This window comes from Perca fluviatilis, chromosome 9 (assembly GCF_010015445.1).
Source record: "Perca fluviatilis chromosome 9, GENO_Pfluv_1.0, whole genome shotgun sequence".
NCBI classification, from domain to species: domain Eukaryota; kingdom Metazoa; phylum Chordata; class Actinopteri; order Perciformes; family Percidae; genus Perca; species Perca fluviatilis.
Window position 1 is genome coordinate 24,764,832 of NC_053120.1, and position 26,072 is coordinate 24,790,903.

At 42.1% G+C, this 26,072-nt stretch overlaps 2 protein-coding genes across 2 annotated transcripts; one reads left to right on the forward strand and one right to left on the reverse strand.

The window, feature by feature from the left end:
* The first annotated feature begins 615 nt into the window (after positions 1-615).
* LOC120564918 (fatty-acid amide hydrolase 1) lies at positions 616-10,829 on the forward strand. Its single transcript, XM_039810187.1, has 15 exons — positions 616-630; positions 1,041-1,154; positions 1,929-2,069; positions 2,545-2,678; positions 2,823-3,029; positions 3,154-3,194; positions 3,274-3,398; positions 7,347-7,472; positions 7,600-7,697; positions 8,107-8,206; positions 8,359-8,402; positions 8,488-8,527; positions 8,605-8,713; positions 9,050-9,195; positions 9,921-10,829. The coding sequence occupies exons 1-15, from the start codon at positions 616-618 to the stop codon at positions 10,041-10,043; spliced, it is 1,563 nt and encodes a 520-aa protein (XP_039666121.1). The 3' UTR covers positions 10,044-10,829.
* Positions 10,830-17,293: 6,464 nt separating this feature from the next.
* On the reverse strand, positions 17,294-22,712 carry LOC120564994 (diencephalon/mesencephalon homeobox protein 1-B-like). The gene is made up of 5 exons (XM_039810281.1): positions 22,530-22,712; positions 20,353-20,520; positions 19,960-20,138; positions 19,295-19,736; positions 17,294-19,056 (listed from the first exon to the last, which is right to left on the reverse strand). Exons 2-5 carry the CDS (start codon positions 20,504-20,506, stop codon positions 18,638-18,640), a joined length of 1,194 nt encoding a protein of 397 aa, XP_039666215.1. The 5' UTR covers positions 20,507-20,520; positions 22,530-22,712; the 3' UTR covers positions 17,294-18,637.
* Between the last annotated feature and the right edge of the window lie 3,360 nt (positions 22,713-26,072).

Consider the following 26,072-nt stretch of genomic DNA (forward strand, 5'->3'; position numbering starts at 1 on the left):
TCATTCCCAATTAGGGCTACCTGTACCCAAGGGGTTACTTCTGCTGTTGCCAGCGGGTACCTGGAAAGACTGTGGAGCAGCTCAACTGATTTGAAAAAACTGTTTAAACATCAAGTCAACTGTAACACCTGAACACTACATGTTGCAATTATGTAAGAGTGCAAAGTATTGCACAAGCATCTAAAATGGTTAGCTAAAAGGTTTAAACATTAAGCTTCACTTCAAGTACTTGTAGTAGTACGAATGCTGACCAAACCAACCTAAACATTGACCGTTCACAAAGTTCAAAAAAATGAACAATATCCACTTTTATGTAATGAATAGTGTTATACATTTAGAACATACATTGGGAATTGATGAAGGGGTACATTAGTTAATCTGACAGGGCAGTGGGGGACGACCTCAGACCAAAAAGGTTGGGAACCACTAATCTAGTGTCCGCAAGGGGGCTAAATAACGCTCCAAAGTTAGGCTAAATTTTAGCGAGTGAAAAATTGTCTTGGCCATTTTTAAAGGTGTTCCTTGATCTTTCACCTGAATAAAAATGGGTTCTATGGGTACCCACTAGTCTCCTCTTTGTGGATTCAAGGAGCCCAGTTATTTTCATGTAGGATGATGTTAATCCCCAAAGTAGCCATTTCATTGTAGTAAATAAATTTTTTTGAGACTTGACCTCACTGCATAAAATGACCTTTTGTGACCTCGAGGATAACCACAGCTTCATGAAATTTTATAACCACAAACTAGAGACTTAGGGCATTCGGAGGACGTATGGCTTTTCTAGGTATATTGACAAGAATCAGAATCAGGTTTTATTGCCAAGTACGTTTTTTTACACATACAAGGAATTTGTCTTGGTGTTGTTGGTGCATGTCACACATTGTGTGTGTGTGTGTGTGTGTGTGTGTGTGTGTGTGTGTGTGTGTGTGTGTGTGTGTGTGTGTGTGTGTGTGTGTGTGTGTGTGTGTGTGTGTGTGTGTGTGTGTGTGTGAATTAATTTCCCACACGTGTTCCTATCATAATGTGTTTGTGTCCTCTAGTTTCCAGTGACCGACTCTGCTCTCATCTTGAAGCTGTCCCTGTCTGAGTTGACAAAGAAACTGCAGGAAGGCTCGCTGAGCCCCAAGGACGTACTTTACACTTACATGGAAAAGGTTCAAAAACAACCTGAAACTAGTCATTGTCATTTAATATTATACCAACTGAACTATGTAAATCAATAATCAGTGTTTTGCCTAGTAGAACTCAGTGTTCCATTTAAAGTTATCATCACAAGATCTTAAATTAATCATTAATGCTGGTATGTGGTAGGCAGAATTAAAAATAAACTGGACAACAATTTTACACAATTTAGTTATTCTATGTAGTCCTATTCTACTGCACTGTATATAGATAGATGGCAATAAAGTATGTTATCTAATAGTTTAGCCTTGAATTAGCTGCAGCCCTGAGCCTCTCGCTACGGTAAACACAACTTTCACCTAAGAGATGTGGGAACGCGCATCTGCATTTGCAGAACAGCCAATTGTAACGCTCTCTGAAACTGACCTGTGATTGGCCAAAGTCTCCCGTCATGGGCTAGATTTTCTGAAGCCTGAAAAAAGAGCAACAAGGAGGTGAAGAAGTTTAGTTTTCTCTCAGACCACTTGAATTACAATATGCAGAAAGGTTGTTATTATTATAAAATATTTTGCCCATAAGTGCCTACCTCGGCTTTAACTCTAGGAGACAGTTTTGTCTTAAAGAAGAAAACTTACATGTACCCTAGTACAGCTCTACACACAATCATTTGTTCAAGGCTTTTTGCCCAAAGTCGATACCATGCATTGTTAAATAATGATGTACTTGCTTACACATTTTTTTTACTTGACTTTCATATTTCACAAAACCAGGCGAGGAAAGCCATAAGTCTGTTTGTTTTTCCACAGACTCTGGATGTAAACAAAGATCTGAACTGCTGCACGGGGATCTTGTTAGAGAGTTTTGACCAGCTGAAAACTGTTTCTACAAAGAAGGAAGGTCTCTTGTATGGAGTTCCAGTTAGCATCAAAGAAAACTTTGGATACAAGGTATTTTTGTAGTTGTTTATCACGTGCTACTTTAGATAGATGGATAGATTTTTGTTGCCCCAAAGGGGGGGGGGGGTTGTTTCCACAGACTATACATAATGTCTGCCTCCAGAACATGGATACATTTTTATACAACATAAATACATATGTACCTAATGTATAGTATCCACCTAAGTCCCCTGTACCTGCAACCAGATGGGAAAGGAGTGAAAACTAGGTTGAGGAGGGGGCCAGGGTTGTGTGCAATGGTGACTGCCATGTGAGTCATGGCTCTGTCACTGATATCAGAGGTTGGGGTTGGAAGATCAATGATTTTGGGAACAGTGTGTGCAGTACAAGACGGCTTGTTCTTGTTGGAGATAGATGGCATCGTGAGGATGACAGTCACACTGACAGGGTGTCCAAATGGGAATTGTCTTTGATGTGCTCTTACCTAACACTGCTCTCTTTGCCTGTGTCCATTTTACAACACAAGAACCATGACTCTTCTTGCGGTGTGGTCATTAATCTGGAACGCCCTGCGCAGCAGGACAGCGTGCTTGTGGAAGTTCTGAAGAGACAAGGAGCCATTCCCTTTGTGAAAACCAACTTGCCCCAAGCACTATTAAAGTAAATTATTTCTCAGTCAAGTTATGAGAAGCTGTGACACAATGCAATGTGTACTCATGCAATTAGAGGCTCAAATTGTTTTTGCATGTGCAAAGGCCGTGATGCTCGTTGCTTATGTGTGTTTTTCTTTTATTTAATCTCCAGTTATGACTGCAGTAACCCCATCTATGGGCAGACCGTGAACCCCCACAACCTCCAGAAGACCTCAGGAGGTTCGTCCGGTGGGGAGGGGGCTCTCATTGGTGGAGGGGGCTCCGTGCTTGGTTTAGGCAGTGATATAGGAGGTAGCATCCGTATTCCTGCCTCATTCTGTGGGATCTGTGGCTTAAAGCCAACAGCCGGTCGGCTTAGGTGAGCGTGTCTGCTTCACTTTTGGATATTCACTAGTCATGACACTTTAATCGTTGCTTTGTCTATATATATATATATATATATATATATATATATATATATATGTTGTATTTCTTTTGTTCAGTTTAAAGGGTTTGAGCTCCATTTATCGAGGGCAAAAATCAGGTAAGTTACAGTTACAGTACCATCATTGACATGAAAAATGTGGTTACTTTTCTTATGTTTCTGTTTCTTATTAAATTAGTGTTGTCATCTCCTGGACCCATGGCGAGAGATGTGGACAGTCTGGCTCTGTGTATGCAGGCGCTGCTCTGTGATCACATGTTTTCTTTGGACCCCACTGTTCCACCCTTACCTTTTAATATGCAGGTTTGTCAACTACAAAAAAAACACGTAACGTTTTACCAGGGATTATGTACCTTACAATTTTTTGAGTCTCTTCTGACCAAGAAATAGTTTTGCACATAACCCCCCGTAAAATGGCAAATTGTCGTTTTTTTACACCATTAAACAATAAAAAAAATAGACAAATGGGATATAACTGGTAAATATTAAGCTGGTATTAGGCTAGCTGTTTCGAGTCTTCATGCTAACTTGCTGCTGAGAACGGTATCAATCTTCTCATCTAACTCCTGGCAAGAAAGGAAATAAGTGAATTTTCCAAATGTTAAAGGCTAACGTATAGACTGGGTAAACCCAGCCCGATCTGCCGGCAATTTGATTTCGTCCTGCAGCTCAGGCTGGAAACCTGTACATTTATCTATCCTGCTTCTGTTACAAATTTGCGGGAACCAATCACAAACTGGCTTATCCACCGGTTTGTGGATATTGCCCGTGCTATTGGCGGGTTTAACACGATGACGATAGTGAAGCAACCAAACAGCTTTTTGTTTACATTCAACATGGCGGCCACCGAAGTGCGGCACTCTGTTGATGCCGCTTTCGCTGCTGTTTTTAAAGATTTCAAAGGCAAGTTTTCTCTGAAAACGGAACAGAAACTTGCCCTGGAACAATTCCTACAAAAGAAGGTGTGTGTTTGCCTTACTACCGACTGGCTTGGCTCTGCCTCACTCTGCAAAGTACTTCACCTGAGAGAGATCTGGAGACAGTGGCTACTGTGAATAGAGCAGTTGGAGTCCAGGGAAGACTGGAGGACAACCAGGAGAGACTGGTGGCAGCAGGATAGACTGCACTGGGAGAGGCGGGCTAGTAACCCTACCCTCTAGTTTTTTTCCAAGATGAAGACACCCAAAGCGTACTACAAAGAAGAAACACAGAAAACAACCCGAAGGCCCTCCGAGAGGCGGGATGAAAGAAAGGCCAACAAGGACAGACCACACGATAACGAACGCAAGGACATCGGCAAAAGAGAAGATTCCAAGGAAGTGCGGATGGGAAAAAAACAACAACTTTGAGGGGACTTCACATCCACATGGAAAAGAAGAAGAAGTGTGGTGGTGGTAGCATGATGCAACCTTGCACTGCCCCGGTAAGGGCAGGTCAGACAAATGGGATCCAAGGCTGGGTTGATAACCACAGTGCCAATGGGCCCAATGTTGCAGAGGTAGAGCAGGAGGAAAGGAAGGAGGAGGAAGAAAGGGATGTTGATGAACATCAAGAAGCGAACCCAGTAGCACCCCCAAGAGACCCAAGAATGTAGTCGAGCCAAAGGGACAGGAACCTGAAAAACCCACTCCAAAGGCGGAAAAGATCAAGTCTGGAAGACTTTATACATCTGGTCTCTCGGACAAGGATATGGGGAAAATCATCCTCCGGCAGCTATCAGAAGGCCTGTCCAAGATCGACGCAAGCCAGCTACATGGAAAGTATAAGGTGTGGTGTTATCACTTCACCTTGTACCCAAGTGTGATGTGGCCTCTGAAGCTGTGCAAAGTCACCTCATAAGCCGGCCGGATGGAGGCAAAAGCCAACTCCTTCATCCGCAGATGGCTTGGCCTACCACTGTGCTTCTCAGCTGCTGGCCTGTATGGATGGAATTCACTCCAACTACCCCTGAAATCCATCACCTTGGGCTACAGGCAGGAGAAGGCAAGGCTGGTGATGGAGTTAAGGGACTCCTCTGATAGGGCTGTGGCTGATGCCAGAGTTGAGACTGGAAGGAAATGGAGGGCCAAGGAGGAGGTGCAGAAGGTGATGGGAAGACTGCAACATCAACAAGTCGTGGGCATGGTACAGACAGGGCGGGCAGGCCTCGGATGGAACGACCCACCCATCCTATGGTCCAAGGCAAGCAGGAAGGAGAGGAAGGATCTTGTTGTCGCAGAGGTCACCAGGATTGAGCAGGAGGAGCTCAGAGTGAGGTCTGTGGCACAGGGGCAGCAGGGGACGGTGGACAACTTGGGAGGGTGTCGCGAGCCGAGCAATCACCTGGACAAAGTTCTGGAAACTGCCACAGGCTCGGCTCAGTTTCCCCATTAGGGCAACATACGACACCCTCCCGAGCCCTAAAAACCTCCATCAGTGGCTTGGAACAGAGCAATCCTGTGACCTCTGCAGAACCATCAATGCCTCACTCCAGCATGTTCTGTCAGGCTGCTAAACAGCACTGGCACATGGTCGGCTCAGATGGCGGCACGACCAAGTGCTCAGGAAGCTGGCAGAGGTGCTGGAGAAAAGTTGGTAGGAAGCAAACATCCAGAGTCCATCAGAGAGCCGATGCGGGATCCACTTCCTCAGGCAGGGGGAACCTGCAAGGCATACCAGCAAGAGACCACCTGCCAAGCTATTAACACCAGGGTCGGTGTGGAAGATGGAAGTGGACCTGGTCAAGCAGCTCCAGTTCCCACAGGAGATATGCAGCACCACCTTAAGACCAGATGTGGTGCTGTGGTCTGCAGCTGTGAAGTCAGCAATACTGATCGAGCTGACAGTGCCATGGGAGGAGGGTCTGGAAGCCGCCTACAAGAGAAAGAAGGCGAAGTATGCAGATCTGGTCGCAGAGTGCAGAGAAAGTGGATGGAGTGTGAGGCTGTACCCGGTGGAGGTGGGAGCCAGAGGCTTTGTGGACAGATCAACATCACATCTGCTCAAGGACCTGGCACTACGTGGAGCCACACTGAGCAGATCCACCAAAGAGCTCTCTGAGGAAGCTGAGAAAGCAAGCCACTGGCTCTGGCTGAAACGACGAGACAAGACTTGGGAGTAACATCTAATTAGGTTTTGCTGCAGGGGGTGTCAGGGAGACGTCCCTGTTCACTGCCCCGCCACCAGGAGATGTTCTGGGCTAAGGGGCGAAACGTCAATGAGCGGTGGTCCCCAGCTGAAGACCCTGCAGCAAAACCTTGCGGTATGCGGTCAGGTTTAGGCCTGCCTCAGGGAAGAGGACACCCCTGCCATGCACAGTCTACCACAGGCACCATTGGAGGTGCGACAGGCCAAAAGCCTAGCAGAAAGAACATCTCGCTGTAATGAATGGTTCACACGGGTCGTTGGTCTGATTGGTTGAAGGACTATCCAATTGCGTACAGAGTCATTTGAACTATGCCCGTTGATCACTCCTTTTGTGCAGTAGAAAATACAGAGCAGACTCCCCAGACTAATGTTCAGTCTTAAAAGATTGAGTTTGGTCTGGTGATAGCCAGACTAGGTAACATATGGCATACAAGGATATTTTACACAATAGTGTTCAACATCACAATGCCCCTGTGCCCAAAGTCCGTTCCATACATTAATGTTTCTCAAGTTTGCTGTAAAAGAACTTGCACAGAGCCCTGACTTCAACCCCAGCAAAGACTTTACAGAGCTCGAGTCTTTTGGAAAATGCTTGATTTTAACCGTTAGGTTTTCAAGGTTAGTAATATGCTTGAATTTGAATATACTCCTTGAACAACACAATCTGGTTTTCAATCAATCACTTGTGTAAACTAAAAATCTTTTTAATATTTGAAATGAAACAGTCCCTTCTATGATAAAGGCTTTGAGTCTGGAAATAGTTGGTTGAGGTACCTTGAAAGTGCTTTCCCCCCTAAAAACCTGTATGACCCCTGACTTTGGGATAAATTGGAACCTTATTACCCAACATCTGTAAACAACCTCACCATTGCTCTTGGCTAAATGGGAACAAGTCCCTGCAAACAGGTTCCAAAGTTTTGTGAAAAGCCTTCCCAGAAGAGAGGTGGCTGCCTTTGTGTTAAGCTAGTCCTGACACAGATCTCTGCACATATAATTTTATGGATGGAATGACTCTGTCATTCCATCCATAAACAAAAGAAACAAAAAGAAACAAAAAGGTGCTTTCAGATATTCCAAACTGCAGTTTCCTATTTATAAACTTCTGCTAAAATGTCTTGCCCTCAGATATACCAGAGCACCAAACCTCTCAGGATCGGTTACCTAGAAAGCGACGGCTACTCTCACACGTCTCCAAGCATGGCCCGAGGCATCAGAGAGGTCAAAGCTCTGTTAGAGCAAGGCGGGCACACTGTAAGGCCACACCACTCACAGACACACTGCACTCAAACACTATATGATCTACGGCCACATCATGTGATAAGAGCTATATGTTTTGAATGTAGTTAATTTTGTCCCTCTCTGTCACTCGTGCCTGTAGTTGGTGCCCTACACTCCTCTGAAGATCACTTACGCATTACATGAATTTCTTATAAAGGGTATCTTAGCAGACGGAGCTACCACCCTGCTTCAAAAACTGTAAGTTGAAGTTTGCTTAAAAATGCTATTTAATCGGTGTAATCCTTGTTAATAACTTAATTTATATAATAACTGTGCATAATTGTAGTGTTGGAGAATCTGTATCATATTAATAAATCATCTTTTTCATCTTTTGATAAAAAATATAGTTTTTGATAAATCGCTTACCCTTGAAAATGTGTAAAATGCTTTTCATGAGTTCCTGGAGCTGAAGGTGACATCTTCAAATTGCTTGTTTCGAAACAGTCCAAAACCCAAAGATATTGAATTTACAATTACTGTATATAAAACGCAGGAAGGCAGCTAATTCTTTTCTAACTACTACCATGAGCCATATTACAATCCCTTAGACTAGATAGTTCTTTTTTTTTTTTTTTGTGGCAATGATCTTTTGTTGCTTCTATTTTAGGGAGGGGAGCCCCGTGGACCCCTGTCTCAAAGCACAGATTTTACCTTACTACCTTCCCACGTGGTTGAAGAAAACCCTCTCTTTCCTCCTCAAGCCCCTGGTGGGTTCTCCCCTTATGTAGACAGACATGCATAAATACTAAAGAAAATGTATTTTTTCCTTCGTTAAGTATATTGGCAGTCATTTGATTAAACAGTAACTGTTTGGATTGACACTTTAAAGTATGTTTTCTGTCTTGAATGTCTTTTTCAGTCTCCTCGTGGATCTGCCATGCTCAGTGCTTTGTGTGGAGTTGGGTGAGAAATTTAGTTATTTTGCCACTGACAGTTGTAATGGGCAAAATGTCAAAACATACTAACTATTTCACTGCCTTGTTTTTAGTTCTGTTTCGGGTCTGTGGAAGCAGCACGCTGCCGTTGAGGTTAGTTGTCAGCTAATGATGCTTGTGCATGTTTGAATGCACACATGGGACATTGAATTATCTTGTGATTTCATAAGGACTACATTCAGGAAACCATAGCAGCCTGGAGAAGATGCAACATAGACGTGCTGCTGTGCCCGGTGATCGGACCAGCCTACAACTTCCTCTTCTGCAGCAAGCTTACCAGTACGGTTCACTGAACAGTTGAAGTTGTGTGAAAACTGAAAAGGCATTGTGAATGATAGAGGGATGAGATATAATGGTGTCTATCCATCTTATATATTTGTATTAATATTGGTCAGAGGTGTTTTGTCTTTGTTGATAGTTTCTATAAATTGTGGATAGCTGAAAACCTTAAAAAACAGGCCACTGCATGAACCGTTGTAGTAGCCAAAGCGTGACAATAGGACGCAGTCTCCCTGCATCATACTTATGATTACCAAACAGAACAGCAACGATATTACGGCTATAGAACCCAGGGTAACCCAGTAAATAACCTGTTTCTATCTTCTGTCCTTCCAGCTGCTGTCCCTCACACGATGCTATACAATCTCCTCACCTTTCCTGCTGGCGTTGTTCCTGTTTCCACGGTGACTGCAGAGGATGAGGAGGAACTCAGGCACTATAAGGGCTTTTTTCAGGACCACTGGGACAAGCTCTTCAAACAGGTAAGGGACAGTGAGAGATGACTGATACCAAATAATGTATTCCAGTAGTAAAACTATACAGCCCTAATAAATACCTTTTTTTTAAGTTTTTTTTTTTTTTACTGGAAGCTATAATGTGCTTTTCAGGCAGAGTTAGACAGATGATCCTTTTAAGGTTGCTTTGTCATTTTGATTCACAGAAGCAAAACAGACTCCACATTGTTGACCACTAGGAGGCAGAAAGATGCATTAAGCATTTCAACTGAACCTTCTCATTCAACCAATTCAAAGAGACAAATTATGACAACTTGGGATTTATATTGACTTTTGTATTTAACTAAAAGTTATTTTATTTTTCAATTAATCGGCTGATTATTATCTTGATTTATGTCATGTTGTGTCTAAATGTCAAGACTAATGTGATGTTAGGACTAAAAGAATGTTAAGACTAAAAGAAATTCATGGCAATAATATAGGTTACATACTTTTTCAGTGTAATAGATTAATGCCAATAAGCAACTTAAAATATTCTAATATTAAATGTTATCAGTAAATAGCTGCTATTTCTAACTCCAAATAACCTACAGTCATGGGCAGATTATTTTCCCTTGTATCCTAAACTTCAGTGTCAGGCCATTTTAGTGACTCTCTTAGAACAGTAGTTCCACAGTCGGTCAGTAGGTGGAGGCAGAAGACTGTGGCGGTTCTGGTTGCCGACTGTTGACAGGTGCGGTGTTTGTGTTTAGGCTGTGTCTGGAGGCGAGGGTCTGCCGGTGGCGGTGCAGTGTGTCGCGCTGCCGTGGCAGGATGAGCTCTGCCTGCGCTTCATGAAGGAGGTGGAACAACTGGTCAAACAGAGCAGAAAGTAAGGCCTGGAGGACACAGGTGGGGCTGTTAACTTCAGGGGCTTCAGGCCAAATCTGCTCTGAATACACCCTGTGAATGTGAAAACGCAAACAGGCCAGTCTATAAATTCATTAATGACGAAGATGCTTTTTTAAGAAGTAATAACTGCACAAAACGCCTGTTAACCGCATTAAAACAAAATGAAATATAAGTAAAAGTTAACAATGAATGTTGCTTTAATTGAGTATTTAAAAATATTTAATATTTTGAGTTGAGTTTCACTACAAGGATGACCTCATGCATTTCCTGATCTTTGACTTTTTAGGGTAAAAAAACTAACAATTTAATAAATGTTGACTGTGATACTTCAAAGGTAATATTCATGTTTACTGATTTTAAAAATGTTCACTCCTATATTTAATACATTAATTGACAAACCTCAGAATTACATTTGTTTGTATTGTACTGATTATTTATTTTGATAAACATTTTGAGCCTAACTGAAGTTGACAGACATGATTATATGATCGTTTTGTTTTGCGAAATTCAGCATCGGGTTTGGACATTAGTAGGTGTGAAATAAGTCTTTGTTCTGTTTTTCCACCGCTGGCGTTATTCAATATTTATTTCAATATTTCATATAGCATGAACAAGAACTACATGCTTTAGAAGAAATTGAATTCACATTGCCATTAGTCAAAGAGGCACCGCAACCACGTGGAAAATGTTTGTCTCTTTAGGAAAACTGACCTCTTTCTGTGATGTGATGACCAATAATAAAATAAAGCAACTGATTTGTCATAGAGAAACCGCTGCTGTTATTTGTTTCCACAATAGAAGTGTTGACATTGAAATGGTACAAGTCACCAAGTTGTGATCCTCTGTTCCTTCCTCTGCTCTTCTGTGTCATCAGTTGTGATACGTTTTGTAATGTACCTTTTCTGAAGTTAATATTTACAGCTTTTAAAACTTGTACAGTTTACACGTTTTTGACGTTGCATATTCAACGAACTGAGTTTATAAAGTATGGTTCACCCTCTAAGGCATCCAGCAGCTGTGAGGGCACAAAAAACCACTTTCTTTACGTCTTTCTTCATCCTCTCCCTCTTCATCACTGTACCAGAGATGAGCGCAGATCATTTTCATTCCTATTGTGAGTGATAGTCTCACTGATGCCTTAACAGGAAAAAGAAAAGAGATAAAGGAGACTAATGAGACATGGCGCCTCCATCTACAAGGCCAGCGCACCATGTCCTCATATTGTGATTACCCTGTGCTATTGTAAATATGTGTTTCTGTTGGGTTTACATAAATTTACATATGTTTTAAAACTCTCCTGGGATGGGAAACCATTAGGGACAATGTTAGTGTTTTCCATTACAATCGCCCACGTTTGCACTGCTGTCTCATTGAATGGAAATGGCCGTGTGCGTGCGGTAGAGGAAGGAGGGCACATTAGGCGAGGAGGGGAGCTGGAATTGAGAGGTTGTTCTTAGCATTATCTGTGGCACATAGAGAGAGAGTGTGTGGCTCTCGCTGTGCCACTCAGTAAGGGAGCATTAAGCCTTAAGAGGCAGTGAAGAGACTCAGGTCTTCAGAGGGAACTTGACATTGTTCATAAATCCCTCAGGATCTGAGACAGAAGCAATGACACACGCACGCACGCACGCACGCACGCACGCACGCACGCACGCACGCACGCACGCACGCACGCACAAAGTCAGTCTTCACATTGCCCCATTAAATACATTTACCAATTACAATTTGGCAGTCGTGTGTATTATATTAAAATCAATTTAAACATCATTAATATACTGTAGCACATCACAGATTCACAAGTGACAGTGCAAAGGACTATTCATCAGTTTGCCAAATATAAAATACCCATTTTAAGAAAAATTGTGACTATCTAAACAATGATTTCTGCTGATTTTCCGTTTAATCGTAACATCTTATTTCAGTTACACAATACACCATTTTGTATTAAACACATAAACACCACTTTAACGTGTAAGATATGTAATGTGTCAGACTGTGATGAAAATATCAGACTCTTAATGTTTGCTGTTCGGGCTAACTTTCTGGCAAGGGAATGCAGATGAAAATTAGTCAGTTTGGGCAAACGCAAAGCATTTGCCTTTTTAATAACGATGGATTAATGTAAACTCTCCCTGATAAATGAAAGTAATTTTTATAGACATTTTTCACAGAAGACATGAAAAACAGGTGTAAATATAAAAAACTAATGACTGCTGAATTCCATTTAGCTGCTTCAGTTTCAGGGTCCTGTGCTTACTCTGTTATGACAAGTCAAAATATTGCCTGTGAAAAAGGCCAATTAAACTAACAGGAAAAAGGCATTCAGGACAAGAGGACAGTGAGACATATCTACATATTAATAAGGGCTCATTGATTGGTGATAAAGGAGAAATGAATAGGTGTGATATGTACATATTATTACGAACACAAATTTGCGATTTCCACACCAAATCAATTGACTCCTTGTGAAATCCAAAAGCGCCGCTAGTACTGATGATCCCACTTATAATCAACACCCTATTATTCAGCCTTTGGCAACTTTGAGCTACAGGTCGATATGGCTCTCACCGAGCTCCCCAAACAAACTGTGGGAGAGTCACGCTGCGTAATTTAAGAATACTTTTCGGTTACCATTGACTGATGTTATGTGATATAAAGTCTTATTAATATAATCAGTATCTGAAGGAAAACTTTCTAAATGTCATGATGTAGTCATGATGCTAAACAATATTTGATCCTTCAGCAAGTTTATAAAGTGTATACAGTATAATGAAAAGTTTGAGAGGTTAGATGTAAAGGGCATCTAGCCAAAGCTCAACCTGTTGTAATCATACAGCAGAACCACCCAACAGCCCTGGCAGGCCAAGGTGCTCTTCTCATGTAACGTCTCATTGATAAGAGCAGCAAACACCTCATTTACAGGAACCTTAGGCCATAAGATCGGGTACTTTAAAAGCCATCCAAACCCATTCAGACCCTGCCTGTGGGCCAGCAAATAAAACACCTTGATATCGCCTCAACTAAACTAGGATGATTCTGTCTTAATGTCCCATTTCAGGGACCAAGGAGTCCATAGTCTTTATGGCTCCACAGAATTGCAGGTAGTAATGTTTGACACAGCAGGGCTCCTGCCTTTCAGATGATCAAAGTGACAAGTTCAGCTCTGCAACCAGAGTCACTTACAGGAGACATCAAGAAGCAGCAAGATTGGCAGCTTTTAGGTCTTTGGTCCATTTCATCAGCCATTACTACCAGCAGAGGCGACGTGCTGTGGAGGACTAGTGGGAGGAGGGGAAGGCAGATTAACAGAGAGCTGATACAGGTGTATAGGCGGTATCAAACAGCAGCTCTGTCAATACAGCAGGCTCCAAATTTCTTCAGAAGGGGCTGGGATCCCCAAAGTATGCCCACCGATTTCACTATGACAGGATTAACTGGGAGCTCCGTATGATTTTCGCAGATTCTGTGACTCAACAATTCAGTGATCCACGTTCTATCGGCTTTAAAGGCCCCTATCCCAAGTTTCAAAAGCTTACCCTTCGGACAAGGGACGCTCTTTTTCTCCCATGGGGTTCCGCTTCCCCTTTTTTTTTTTTCCTGCATTCAGTTGTTCATCAACCCCCGCATCCTCACCAGCTCTCCCATCCTCCCTTCTCTGCACATCTGCTAGGTTTGAGTTTCCTTTCTTCCTTCCAGCGCCTTGCTTGGCCCAAGGCCCTTATAGCCAAATTGGTTTACATTGGAGAGATAAATGCTCTGCAAATGCGCTTAAACACGTACAGTAAAAAATGCAGACAGTGCGTGTCAGGATTATCACCCAAGTCAGGGGGAGAAAGGAGAGCGTCTCTGTAGCACAAAGCTGGGGAGCCAGAGTGAAGCCTGCAGATATAGTCCGTCTCATCCACTTCTCAGGAGAAAGAGAGGAGGATTTAGCATTTGCATGCTAGTCTGTAATTCCTGGCATTATATAACTTGTCGGCAACAATCAAACTCCTGTGGTATTGTAAAAGTATTGTTTCACATGGGTGAGCAAAGTGTGGAGTTACACTCTTGGGGGAAGGGGTTTTGGTGGCAGCATGAAGACAGCTGGTCCAAGATGCACAGCAGAGACCACCCTATAAGCCCACTGAAGAACAACCTCAGGCCCAGCTGCAGAAGGTGACCTCAAAATCCTCTAAAAATATTCAGCTTATATAGCATAAATGACTCACCTGAACACGGCGAGTGATGTGTAGAAAAAGAGGCCGATCAAAAGTGCTACAGCCATGGAAGGAAAGTAAAGAAATAAAAATGTATTCCCCCAAAGGTCAGATCTGCTGTGAAATTCATATATTCACACGTGAAATGATGTGAATTATATTTCATATGTAAAATGTCTGAAAACCATATGTGCTTCTATGTAAAAAAAATTTCATTTGAAATGTAGTTTCATATGTGAATTTATCACCTTAAGCATGTTTCACAATAAGTGTGAAATTGTGGTTTTCACGTGTGATGTCTTTCATTTCACATTTGAAATATCTGATTATTACATGTGCATACGTTATGCGAATTTACCACCACACGTGCCATTTCCGGCGTGAAATGTTTTTTCACATTTGATGAAAATGTAAAAATGTGATAAATCCACATGTACATTTTCTGTAGTCGTGTTTACCTCGGGGCTTCCAGATGGAAAATGGCGTGCGGTTACATGTCGTAAAAAGCATCTCTTTTTGCTTGAGATTAAAGTTTTTGTGCATGATCTGGGACAAAGAAATACCTTAAAAAACAAATGAAGAATATATACTTTAATTTTTATTTTTTTTAAGTTGAGCAATTTCCTAAAACAGCTGGGCACTGCCCTTTTTTAGCAAATGTTGCTCAGACAAATAGTGCACTTGTTGAAACTATTTTCAGCCGCAGATGAATTCACTTGGAGCTTCAGTGAGTATTTACGTCAGCAGAGCGATGTACGATTGACTCAAAATAAACTACAGTGCCTGTGACACAGAGGAATATGCTATAACAAACACTTGTTGTTTTTGGTGTTTTAATGGGATTTGTTGACAATAAAAGAATATCACAATAATCCTACATCAAAATGAGATAAACTAATCACAACAGAGAGCCACCTTTTTATATCCTCAAATGAGCCTACAAACATATTTGACACTCCCGCATGCCGTATCTAAGTAGATGAACTGTCACCGGTGAAAGAGGTCTCACTTGGTGAAGACAGGTAGGGCTTATACAGACAAACTGGATCCTGAAGGTCCATGAAACAGCTGCTGCTGTCCCTGTCCTCTAGCATCAGTGTAAAAAACCTTCCACATGCTCTGCCATGGGGATTTGGGTGTAAAACTTCAAGAAAGAGCCCCCCCCCCAAAAAAAAGCTCCCTTTTTCTCATCCCCACGACCTACCCCTCCCTCTAAATCAACGTCGCCCCCCCTCAGACCTCCCAACACAAAGCCCTCAGAGCAAACCCAGCAGCACAGAAATCATAGCACACCATTCAATCATTGTTTTTTCCCCTCTCTCACCCCTTTTATGGTCCCACTAAAGGTTTTAGCCGGGCAGAGAAGGAGGGCTGTCACTGAGGAAACCTTAGCCCATTGATGAAGTGACAGGAGCTGCCAGAATATGATCCTAATCCTGTTTCCAGCATTCTTTTAGCCCGCTGGCATCGCAATTCCTCCACACATTCTCTGAGCTGTCAACTAGGAAAATCCCTCTAATAGCGCATTGCCCAGATACACATCAAAGAGCTCCTGGAAACCTTCAGCGGCTTAGCTGCCATAGATGCACACACACACACACACACACACACACACAAAACACACACACACACACACACACACACACACACACACAAACAAAAACACACACACACAAACAGCATTCCCATTAACTTACACCAATATGATCTTTACGAACACAGAAAACTCAGACGTTCATGACAAATTGACCATATATTTAAAGAGTATGCCTGAAAAAAAAAAAGCCAAAAGGAGGTTTGTATAAATTGTCTTTGCAGCCCTGAAATTATTTTTATGCACTGTAACCTGCCCCTATCCCTAACCACCCACCCCTCTCACCTCCTTTTCTCCAGTTAGACAGTGATATAATCTTTACGGTCATGGAGCGAGGAAGCGGGAAAAGACCAGGAAAAACAGGTGTCTGAACTTTGCTGACTCCAGGAACCCTTTCAGTCCTATTTTATCTCATTCTATTCTTACTTAATCCATCGATATCCCAACCAAAGGTAATCTTCTTATGGCAAAGCATTCTGTTTCGGTGCAGCCAAACCTCGGCTGACAGGGTGGGGGAAGAGGGGAGGGAGAGAGAGAGAGAGAGAGAGAGAGAGAGAGAGAGAGAGAGAGAGAGAGAGAGAGAGAGGGGTGTGTGGTGGATTGTAGACTCTTTAGAGCTTGACACTGTGCTTCAGTCATTTCATTTAGGATTAGTTCTTCTGCACTGGGTGAACAAGTGGCAGGTTCTCCCCTATGTGGTGTGTAAACCTCACCGTCGAGCATGGTAGACCTCCTGTGTTTGAATTATTTATGGTTCATCAAGGTGTCTTCAGTGGAACATATTAACCAAACTTCATTTTTTTTTTCACTATGAAGGTTTGAAGGCAATGTGTGGGGAAAAACTGTTTATTATCATTCTGTTTCTTGTCAGTCCCTCTCAGCGCTGTCAGCCATCCAGAGAGGAGCTGGATTCGGCACACTCTAAACTAATCCCTCTCTTGTTGCACACTTCCTCTCACTGGAGAAACTTCGAGAAAATGTTTTGGATGTTTTTTTCAAGACCTATATGTGAGTGCATGTTTGCATGTCCTGCTACGTGATTATTCCTGGTTCATGATCTAGACAGCTTGCCTGGTCTTCTTCTGACTCCCCTTTTAGCTGACTGAGCGCCAAAAGATTCAGAAACCCACGAAAAGTTCTGATAATACAAAAGTTCCATTAAGAAAATGCGATTTTTGTTTTATGACATTCATACAGCGTCTCCTCATTTCAACCCAAATATTTAAATGTAGGACGTTAGTTCAAGAAAGATTGCCTGTGTTGTTTTCTTACATTTTTAATAACAGGTGTTTTGCTTTTACTCTGTGTTGATTTCTTGAGCCGTTGTTTTTGGATCAAAGCTCCCTCTTTGCCTCGGAAAGTGTCCAAATGAGGCAAAGTGAGTCAGTTCAAGCAAATATTTTCATATTACATTTCCAACCGACAACACTGAGAACATAAGTCATTCTTACTTGTGATTTATTCCCTTGCATTAAACAGATAAATAATTCACATTTTAAACAACTGAGAAATACATGTCTTGAATATACAGTGATATAATACATAGAGAATGGGCCTTTGCGTCTTTCTGCTGAAGCCAGTGGCTCAGAAGAAGTGGTGACTCTGTCGAGTTCAGTCTGGCACCCGAGTTAACAAAAATATATGTCGGCTGGGTTCATATTTATTTGTCACTGTGCCTCCTCCGCAGATTCTCCCCTTATTTCATTGCTGCTGTAGGTCCTTTGCTTAAAGCCACAATTGACGTTTCCTCTCAAATCCTTCACACAAAAGGAGACATGGAGTTACTCTTTAGCCAGGCAGATGGAGGAGAACACTGAGGGATATTTACAACGCTCAATGGATTCAGCTGAGTACTGTAACTTTAAACAAGGAGAGTCATGTGTCATCTACAAAGAAATACAGTTGGGGATTATATTGAGTGATCAGAGCTTTATTTCTGATATCAGACTTCATTCTGTGTTTTGCGGCTGTAAGCCATGCTTCAGAGGGGTGCATGCATGCATAGTTCAAGTTCAGGGGTTGAATTGTAGAATATTTTAATATCTTATATCTGTACTGGAATCAGCTCAAGACGTTCTTCCCTGACTTCACAGAGGAGGCTGAAATCATAGTGAGCAGATAGCATTAGTAGAGTTGGCTTCTGCTGTTGACCAGGAGGAGTCGAATGAAAACAAAGATCCACAGGCCAAAAGTACTGTTCAGTCACAACTGCAGTCCAGGTGGGATTTCTTTTCATTAAGTCCATTGAGTTCTTGTTATAATCTTATTTTCTGCTAAGTCTATCCTGCAGAGCTGTTCTTCATATCCTGGCGTGCTCCCGATGGTGAGCTGCATGGTGACGATGAGGCGAATGGGGGTAGGTGTGTTAATGTTGGCAACCCTGGGCCCCCAAACTGAGGGAGGGCGCCTAAAGTGCCTGCTCTAAAACATATTTTGAGGCCTTCGTTGTGCCCAAAAAACATGTTGTTTCTACTGTTTGTCACACTGCTTTGGTTTTGAAATTGGGGTTTTTTTAAATCTAGAAAACAGCGGTTAAATTACATGAAACTGGAAATTTGGACAGATTTTAAGGATGTCAGCCAACTGGGTAGCTGACGTTTAAATTTATATCTCTATTGAGTTTTTGGAGATGTGTCTTGTGTATTTAATGGATAGTTGCTGACAGTGGTGAGAGGTCAAGTGGAAAGTGAAGTGGGGACCAGAGTCACCTCCTGTATACGGGGCCCATAATTCATATGTACAGCCCTGACTAGATGGCGGACACTTGAACTGAGCAGGCCGAGCTTCAGTTGGGGAGCGTGTCCAATCCCAGCGAGGCTGCATGCTGCTTGGCCCTCATACGGAGGTTCTCGATGCTGGTGGTCTTGCTGTTGAGGCTTCCGGGGAGGCCGCCTGGTGCCGCCTGCAGCAGCGGGCTATTCCATACCTGCTGGGCCTGCGACAGGGTCTGGTAGTAGGACTGGCAGGGCAGCGAGCTCAGCGGCGACGGCATGTTGACGTTCATGCCCAGGTAGGGCAAAGAGGACGGCGTGCTCATTTCAAAGGACGGGTAGTGAACCAGGTTGTTGGTGGCGGCCATGTGCTGCCGAAACTGCTCCTGCAGCCGGAAGAGGCTGAGGGGAGATGAAGCGTAGGAGTTGCTCTGCGCCAAACCGCCGGTCACGCTGCTGGAGGACGGCAGCGGGGGGGAGCTCAGGGGAGAGTCTGAGGGACAGGAAGAGAGAAGGAGGACTTTAATATGTTTCAACACACACTGACCTGTCTTGTGTTGATTTTTTGTTGTTGATGTGTCTATCCTGTTTTTAAATTAATTGTGTGCCTCACATACCAATTCAGTAAAACTATTTTGTACATGAATGTGATTTAAATTCTTAAATATGACAAATATTCAGGGTATATTTAAGAAAAAGCAGCTGCATTCATTAGACAACGATATTTTTACCTGATGTGGGGCTCATCGGTTTACAGGATGGAGAGCTGCTGCCCGGCTGCGCTCTGCCCTCCCCCTGAGTCTCCTCCCTGATCTTCACCCTCGACTCCCCTCTCGTTTCGTCCTCTCTGTCAGCGTTATCTTCTGCTGCTGACTCGCTGTCCGACGGCTCAGGGGAGGTGACGTTGACTTCCACGCTCATCTCTCCAGGCTGGGGCCGCGTGGCTGCCAGCCTCTCTGTCTCTGAGTGACAGGATGAAGAGGAGGAGGGAGGGGGAGGAGTGCGGGCCTCAGGAACCACAGTGGTGTTGTTGGTGGTGCTGGTGGAGTCAGTCTTGGAGTCCTCTGTAGAGCCCTCTGCAGTTTCGGACACCTCCTTCTGCTTCTGGAGCTGCTCCTTCTGCAGGCTGCGCTGCTTCTTACGGAACTTGGCCCGGCGGTTCTTGAACCAGACCTGGCAGATGGATGGACAGACAGATTGTGTCAAGGACTGTGGGTAACTTAACAGTGGACGTTAGGCTACAGCATATGACTGCCGTTTGTTCACATTTTGCAGCACTTTGCCTGTCCATTATCATTTCTAATGATAGAAAATTGCCTTAAGTTCACCTTTAAGCCATAAAGCTGTGCAGCAGGCAAACACCACACAGGATAGATGCATTCTAAAGGGGTTTTACCTGAACGCGTGCCTCGGGCAGGTTGGTGCACATGGCCAGACGTTCACGCATCACCACATCAGGGTAGTGGGTCTTCTGGAACGTTTTCTCCAGGGCCTCCAGCTGCTGGGCGGTGAAGGCTGTCCGACTGCGCCGCTGCTTTCGGTGCTGGGAGCCATACCGGGCCTCAAGGATAATGTCTTGAAATGTGCAGCCGTTGAGAAACAAGAAACATGACCAGTTTAATTGAGGTAACAGGTCAAAGGTCATTTAAGCACCCCAGAGATTAACACACATTGCCTTTGTGTTAATACACAGTAAAGGACGGAGATCTTGAATGACATTTGATGACTGTGAAACATTGAACCAAAAAAAAAAAAGAAAAAAAAGAAAAAAAGAGCAACTGATTCTTACCAGCCAGTCTCTCTGCCAGAGTGAGGGCATGCACTGAGGGCCTGTAGTCAGGGGCGTGCTGGGCTTGTTGCGCCGCCTGCTGGTGGAGGTTGTACATGGCGCTCAGTGAGTTCATGGCGTGGAGAGAGTAGCCGTTCACCCCGTAGTGCTGCATGGCCGGCGACCTGTCTGCAGAGAGGAGGACAAGCTGCTGTGAGTGTCAGGCCTGTTTATACAAACCAGTCCGTTTTAGTTGTAGTGCTTGAAAAGCGGAAACTTCAACATTTTGTATTATAACGTTTGTTGTAGGCTGACTAATTGAAATGGCAACAGGTGAAATAGCCTATACCGTAGCATTAAAGACAGCGCTGCTGAGAAAATAAATGATTCCTTCATTTTATCAAATGGAAATTGAGCAGAAAACTAAGAGGGACTTCTAATGATTTCAAAGAAATTAGCTGAGAACGTGTATGTGTGTTCTTAGATCCAGTCAGATCACATTTAGGTGAAATGAAACGTAGGCTAACATTTTAGGAAACCTTTTGCCCACGTCATTTAAATCGTTCAAAAAATATTTATCTTGGTTTAATAGTTTTGATATGCAGTAACCTTCACAGTTTTCATTCACCATTTAATCAAAGCTTGCAGGGGGAAAAAGTGTTTTAGGAATCCACAGCGCAACAGATTTAGTGTTATTAAGAGTGAACATGCAGAGGTGTGCAGAATGACAATAGACTATTCGAATATTTAGTTCCAGTTAGTTTCATTCAGCAATAAAAAAAAACGCAATGTAGCCTATAATTAGTAGCCTATTTTATTCACTAAAATAAAATTTAGCAAAGGCCTACTACAACAGTTAAAAAGTTTAAAATATTAATATGCTATACTTTTTTCTTCTACATTATATTTGGCATAATAATAAAAGTGGTATTTGTTCATATTAGTGCTCCTTAATTGTGATGTGTAAATGTACAAATAAGAAGAAGAAGAAATAATAAATTGTGGAAATTACTGAAGGCAAAAAAAACCACAAAATCCCCCCTACACACACACACACACACACACACACACACACACACACACACACACAATATGCCAATTAAATTAATTCTAACCAATCTGCTCTCTTATTTCTCCAGCTACCACCAAATTAAATGTTCAGTCTGAAGAGTGTAAATTGCATACATATTTACTTTGCTCCCTGAGAGTTTGACTCGAGCGGTGCTCCGTTTATTTCTGTGTGGCGGCTGCTTGCAGACGCCTGCAGGCTGGCGGAGACCTGAGACTGGGCTCCTGTCTATTGTGGGTGCAAATAGGTTTCAACTATACTAAAGCTATTAATTTATCATCAGGCCTGACACGTGAAAGATGGGCCAGCGTGTGTGTTACTGTGTTGTTAGGCTTTTGCGTGTGTGTGGGCTATGTGCGATCTAAACGTGTGACTAATGCAATAAAAAAGAAAAAGTGATTTCATTGCATTGGTTGACTAAACCAGCCTCTGGCTGCTTCATGTAATCTGTTCGATTTTTTTTTTTTTTTTTTTTTTTAAATCTGCAGCTTAGAAAATTTGCTCTTCTTTCAGGACAATGTCACGTAGCCTCGGGCTCTGATTTAAGCCTAATTATGCAAATTGCCGTGGATTTATGAGTTATAGGCTACAGCATTTAGGCTATACCGTAGATTGCCTCGAGGCCGGTGCTCTGTAGGTTATAGGCAACAGCATTCTGTAACTTAAACGACATAGGAAATGAATGGGGATAGTTAATATATAGTCAATTAACATTATGTCAAACAAAACAACCAAAATGAACTTCCTTAAATAACATTTTAAAGGGTCCCAAAATAAGATATGTAGCCTCGGCCTATATTTGTCTCAAAACTCCGCCTTAAAATAACCGTTAGTTACCGAACACTTGGAACAGTAAACAATCGATTAACTTGAGGAAAACACAGTCGCATTGCTACTGTAAGTTTTGATAGGGACCTCTGGAGGTCGACGGACTGCACTTTTGAAACACATTTGATGATGGAGTTTGGAAGACAACACAACTCCGCGATATTAAACACAATAAAAATTAAAGTAAAAAAAAAAATGTCTCGCAAAGCAATTTAAAATAGTTTTAAAATAAGACTTGTTAGGCTACAGAACAAATTCAAGAATACGATCATCGCAAACTTCCATTCTGCAAACGTCTTACCTCTCTTCTCTCTGTGTATCTGAAGCAAAAAATATCTCCACTAGCAGCCAAATATTTTCCTTTCAAATCTTCTTCTCTAAAATCCGCGTGCGGTTGTTCATTTCTTCATTTCATTAGCTTTTTCATTCACTTCGATATCCTGAGAATATCCCGGTCGGTCCGCTCCGTCCTCCGGCTCGCCTCTCTATGGATGTGGGAGGATGCTGAGCTGCCATCTCCCGGCCTTTAAAGCGCGCACACGCTCCATCTGTGAGCCAATCACCCCCCCCCCCACACACACACACAGCCCCTCCGCTCTCCTCCTCCACATCACTCCTCACTTCAGACAGGGTTTCTCTGCATCCGAGGTGCGACTTTTCTGTTGCTGTTTTAGAAAAAGAAGAAAAATATATTTTTTTGTTTGTTTTGTATGTAAGTTATTTTTTTTTTGCCCAAACTTTTTTTTATGTAGCCCATTGTTGTTATTTTGGAGGTGATAATAATGATAATGTTTATAGTTTTACAGAGGATGCAGACTGCTGACCTAAATAACACAGTTTCTTAATAATTTATAACTGATTTGAACAAATCTCAGCATGACGAGATGCATGTTAAGGTATTTCCAATTAGTCAAATTGTTTTTTATATATTTTAAATATCTTAGGGTTTACTTACAATTGGGTTGCTCATAATGAGCTAAAGCCAAGGTGAAAGGGCAGACTGAACTTAATTGTTGTTGTTTTTCTTTTATAAATAGGCCTAGCCTATATATAGGCATTTTTTATACAAATATTTAACTAAACATCCTAGATAGACCTACCTTCTTTTAACCAGTTTATTATTACTTTACCCACAATCATAGTGGGGTTAAATGACCAATAAAATGGCTAATTGTAGGTTTTAGGCTTATACATTTTATAGCCTAATAATTTTAGACCTAAATGTCACGAAAAAGAAATTTAAAGAAAAAAAAAAAAAAAAATCCCCGGAGTCCTTCTCAAAAGTAAATATTTGCGTCATTAGATCTTCAGTGAAGAATTCTAAGCTTTTTAAAAAGAAAATCCAATTTGATAAATGCTTGAATTCGGCCAAAAGAGGGTCTAAACCCAGGTCTTAGTTAAACGCTATGCAAATAGTCTATCCTAGTGGCCTGTGGGCTAGCACTCGTTTGCAGGGACCTGTGACTCTCAGGTTAATTCCGCGCTTTAATTTTATTTCCCTCGTGCCTCGGTGTGGCTTCATGTTTGGTGGGAAATGCAGCTGAGGTGGAGAGATGCAGGCTGGTCTATACAGCTCCCCGGCCCCGAGGGATTTAGGTTAGGATTGGGTAGACAAGACGCCATTTCACCCTCCAAAAAAATGTCTTAAAATGACTGCTGGTAAGAGGATTAAAACAATAATGCCCCTCTCTTCTTCAAGGTTTTTAGAAAAGATTTCTTCTCCCGAAGAAAAACCGTTTAGGCTGGAATTAAGGGCAGCGAAAAGTAGCCTTTTAATGTAAAGCTTGCATATTTTGTTGAATTTTCTCCCAAGAGAGTGAGAGAGAAAGAGAAAGGGGGACGGTGGGGTTGATCTTTGGCCACATTCATTCATTGGCAGAACTTTAGACTCCTGACAACAGCCTGCGTGAAAAGAAAATGTGATACTTGTGTAGGTTACTATACCTCAACGCGTTCACCCACAGTCCACTTCACAGAGTTTAAGTAGTATTCTCCTCACTCTTCTTTCTCTTTTTAGTGGCTTTCTCATACAACTGGGACAATCCAGAATATGAAAGCAACAAAATCAAATAGATGAGGTTAGTGGAAGTTGTCACGCAACAAGTGGCTATCAGTGCGAAAATTTATGTTTTTTCGAATGAAAAAAGGAGCGAGCAAATGTGCAACCATGAATAATAAAAAAAACAATAATAATAATTTTCTAATATTTTTTTTTTTATTCCGAATTTATGCTTTCTTTTTGTCATTCGGATATAACTGAAGAGCATTTAGGCCTCGAGAAAAAAAAAATCGGATTAACTTGTGAACCGATGGAAATAAGAACTTAAACTGGAGGTAAATCTGGCCAGTGTCTCTTTGTGGAAACCGTTTCTAAAGCAATTAAAGCGAGAAGGAATTCCTCTCAGCTGCTTTTCCTCAAATCAGCTTTTTACGGAACTTAATGCAGGCTAATGTCCAGCATGGATGAGGGCTTTAATGCAAGTGTCAAGAGGCTCTGCTATAAGAGTGATATTAGTGCCCCCCCACGCCCCCCTGACCATGCGGGGATGGAGAGGACAGGGAACTCGCTCTGACTCAGTTTACACGCATTTTACATTTACGGACAATTTAGACACTTTTTTTGGACATACAGGCTATAGGTACATAGGCATAGCCCTATATCTTTTCAGAATAAATTATTATTAAAGTCTCAAACTGGTGTTGAGGACCAATAATCAAAATTGTAATTTGTCATCTCGCACTGGACATTTGTTTTATGAGATTTTACAAGGTAATAATGTGAAAAATAATGACATTTTAAAGCATTATTTTTCCTTCTTCCTGCTGAACTATGTTTTGTGCATTCAGGCCTTCAGAGAAGGAAATGTTTTACATTATCTGGTCAAAAGTTGTATTGATATAAGTCTAGTGTGCATCATGTTGCAGAATTTGAATCTACATTTTGACAATGGCTCCATCTAACAGTTTTTTTCATAATCAATTAATCGGCCTATTGTTTTCTGGATTAATCGTTCTATAAAATATTGAAAAACATCCACCAAAACTTCCAAGAGCTCATGTAGCCATCAACAATTATCTCCTTTTGTCAGACCCAAAACCTAAAGACAATCAATACCCAAACTTTGGGTATTTTTGCATGAAAAAATGACTTAAACCATTAATCGATTATCAAAATAGATTTCATTTTCTGTCAACCGATTATTAATCGACCATTCAGTTCTTCTGACTTTAGAAGGCAAAAACGGTTTCAGATGTTTTATTTTGCAGAACTCGAGTCTTCGAAGCCTAATCATGATGATCGTGCACCCATCTCTTTATTTACCATTTTCACACTGCTTCTCATCCCGATCACCTTCAAGATCATAGCACTGCTCGCTGCAGGCTAACTTTCTAAACCCCAAATTCATCTCAGATTTTTGTGGATTTCATATGCGCACTCATTGTTCTCTGCACTCTGGCTGCATTCAAGCTTTATGGTGTTAAAGCCTCTCCTCAGATCTGAGTTATCGTCTTTGCTCTCAATCATCCTCCCGCCTGCTTTCTGAATATCAAAACTTTTATCCCTGCATCAGGACTTTGGCAGCCTAAAATCAAAGCTCAGCCGAGGAAGCTGCAGCGATTTATAAATCATGTGCAGTTTTTAATCAGGTTTATAACGCATGAACGTTTGTAATTTTACCCCTCAAATAGCTCCCTATATTTCCAAGTGGCATTTTACATCAAATCGAGGAGAAAGTTTATGCCTTCAGCCTTCAGAGCCCATTAACTTTTATCATTAGATTTTCTTTAACTTCATGAATACATTAGGTTTCAATCCAGCCGCTGTGGCCTGCACATGCTCTTA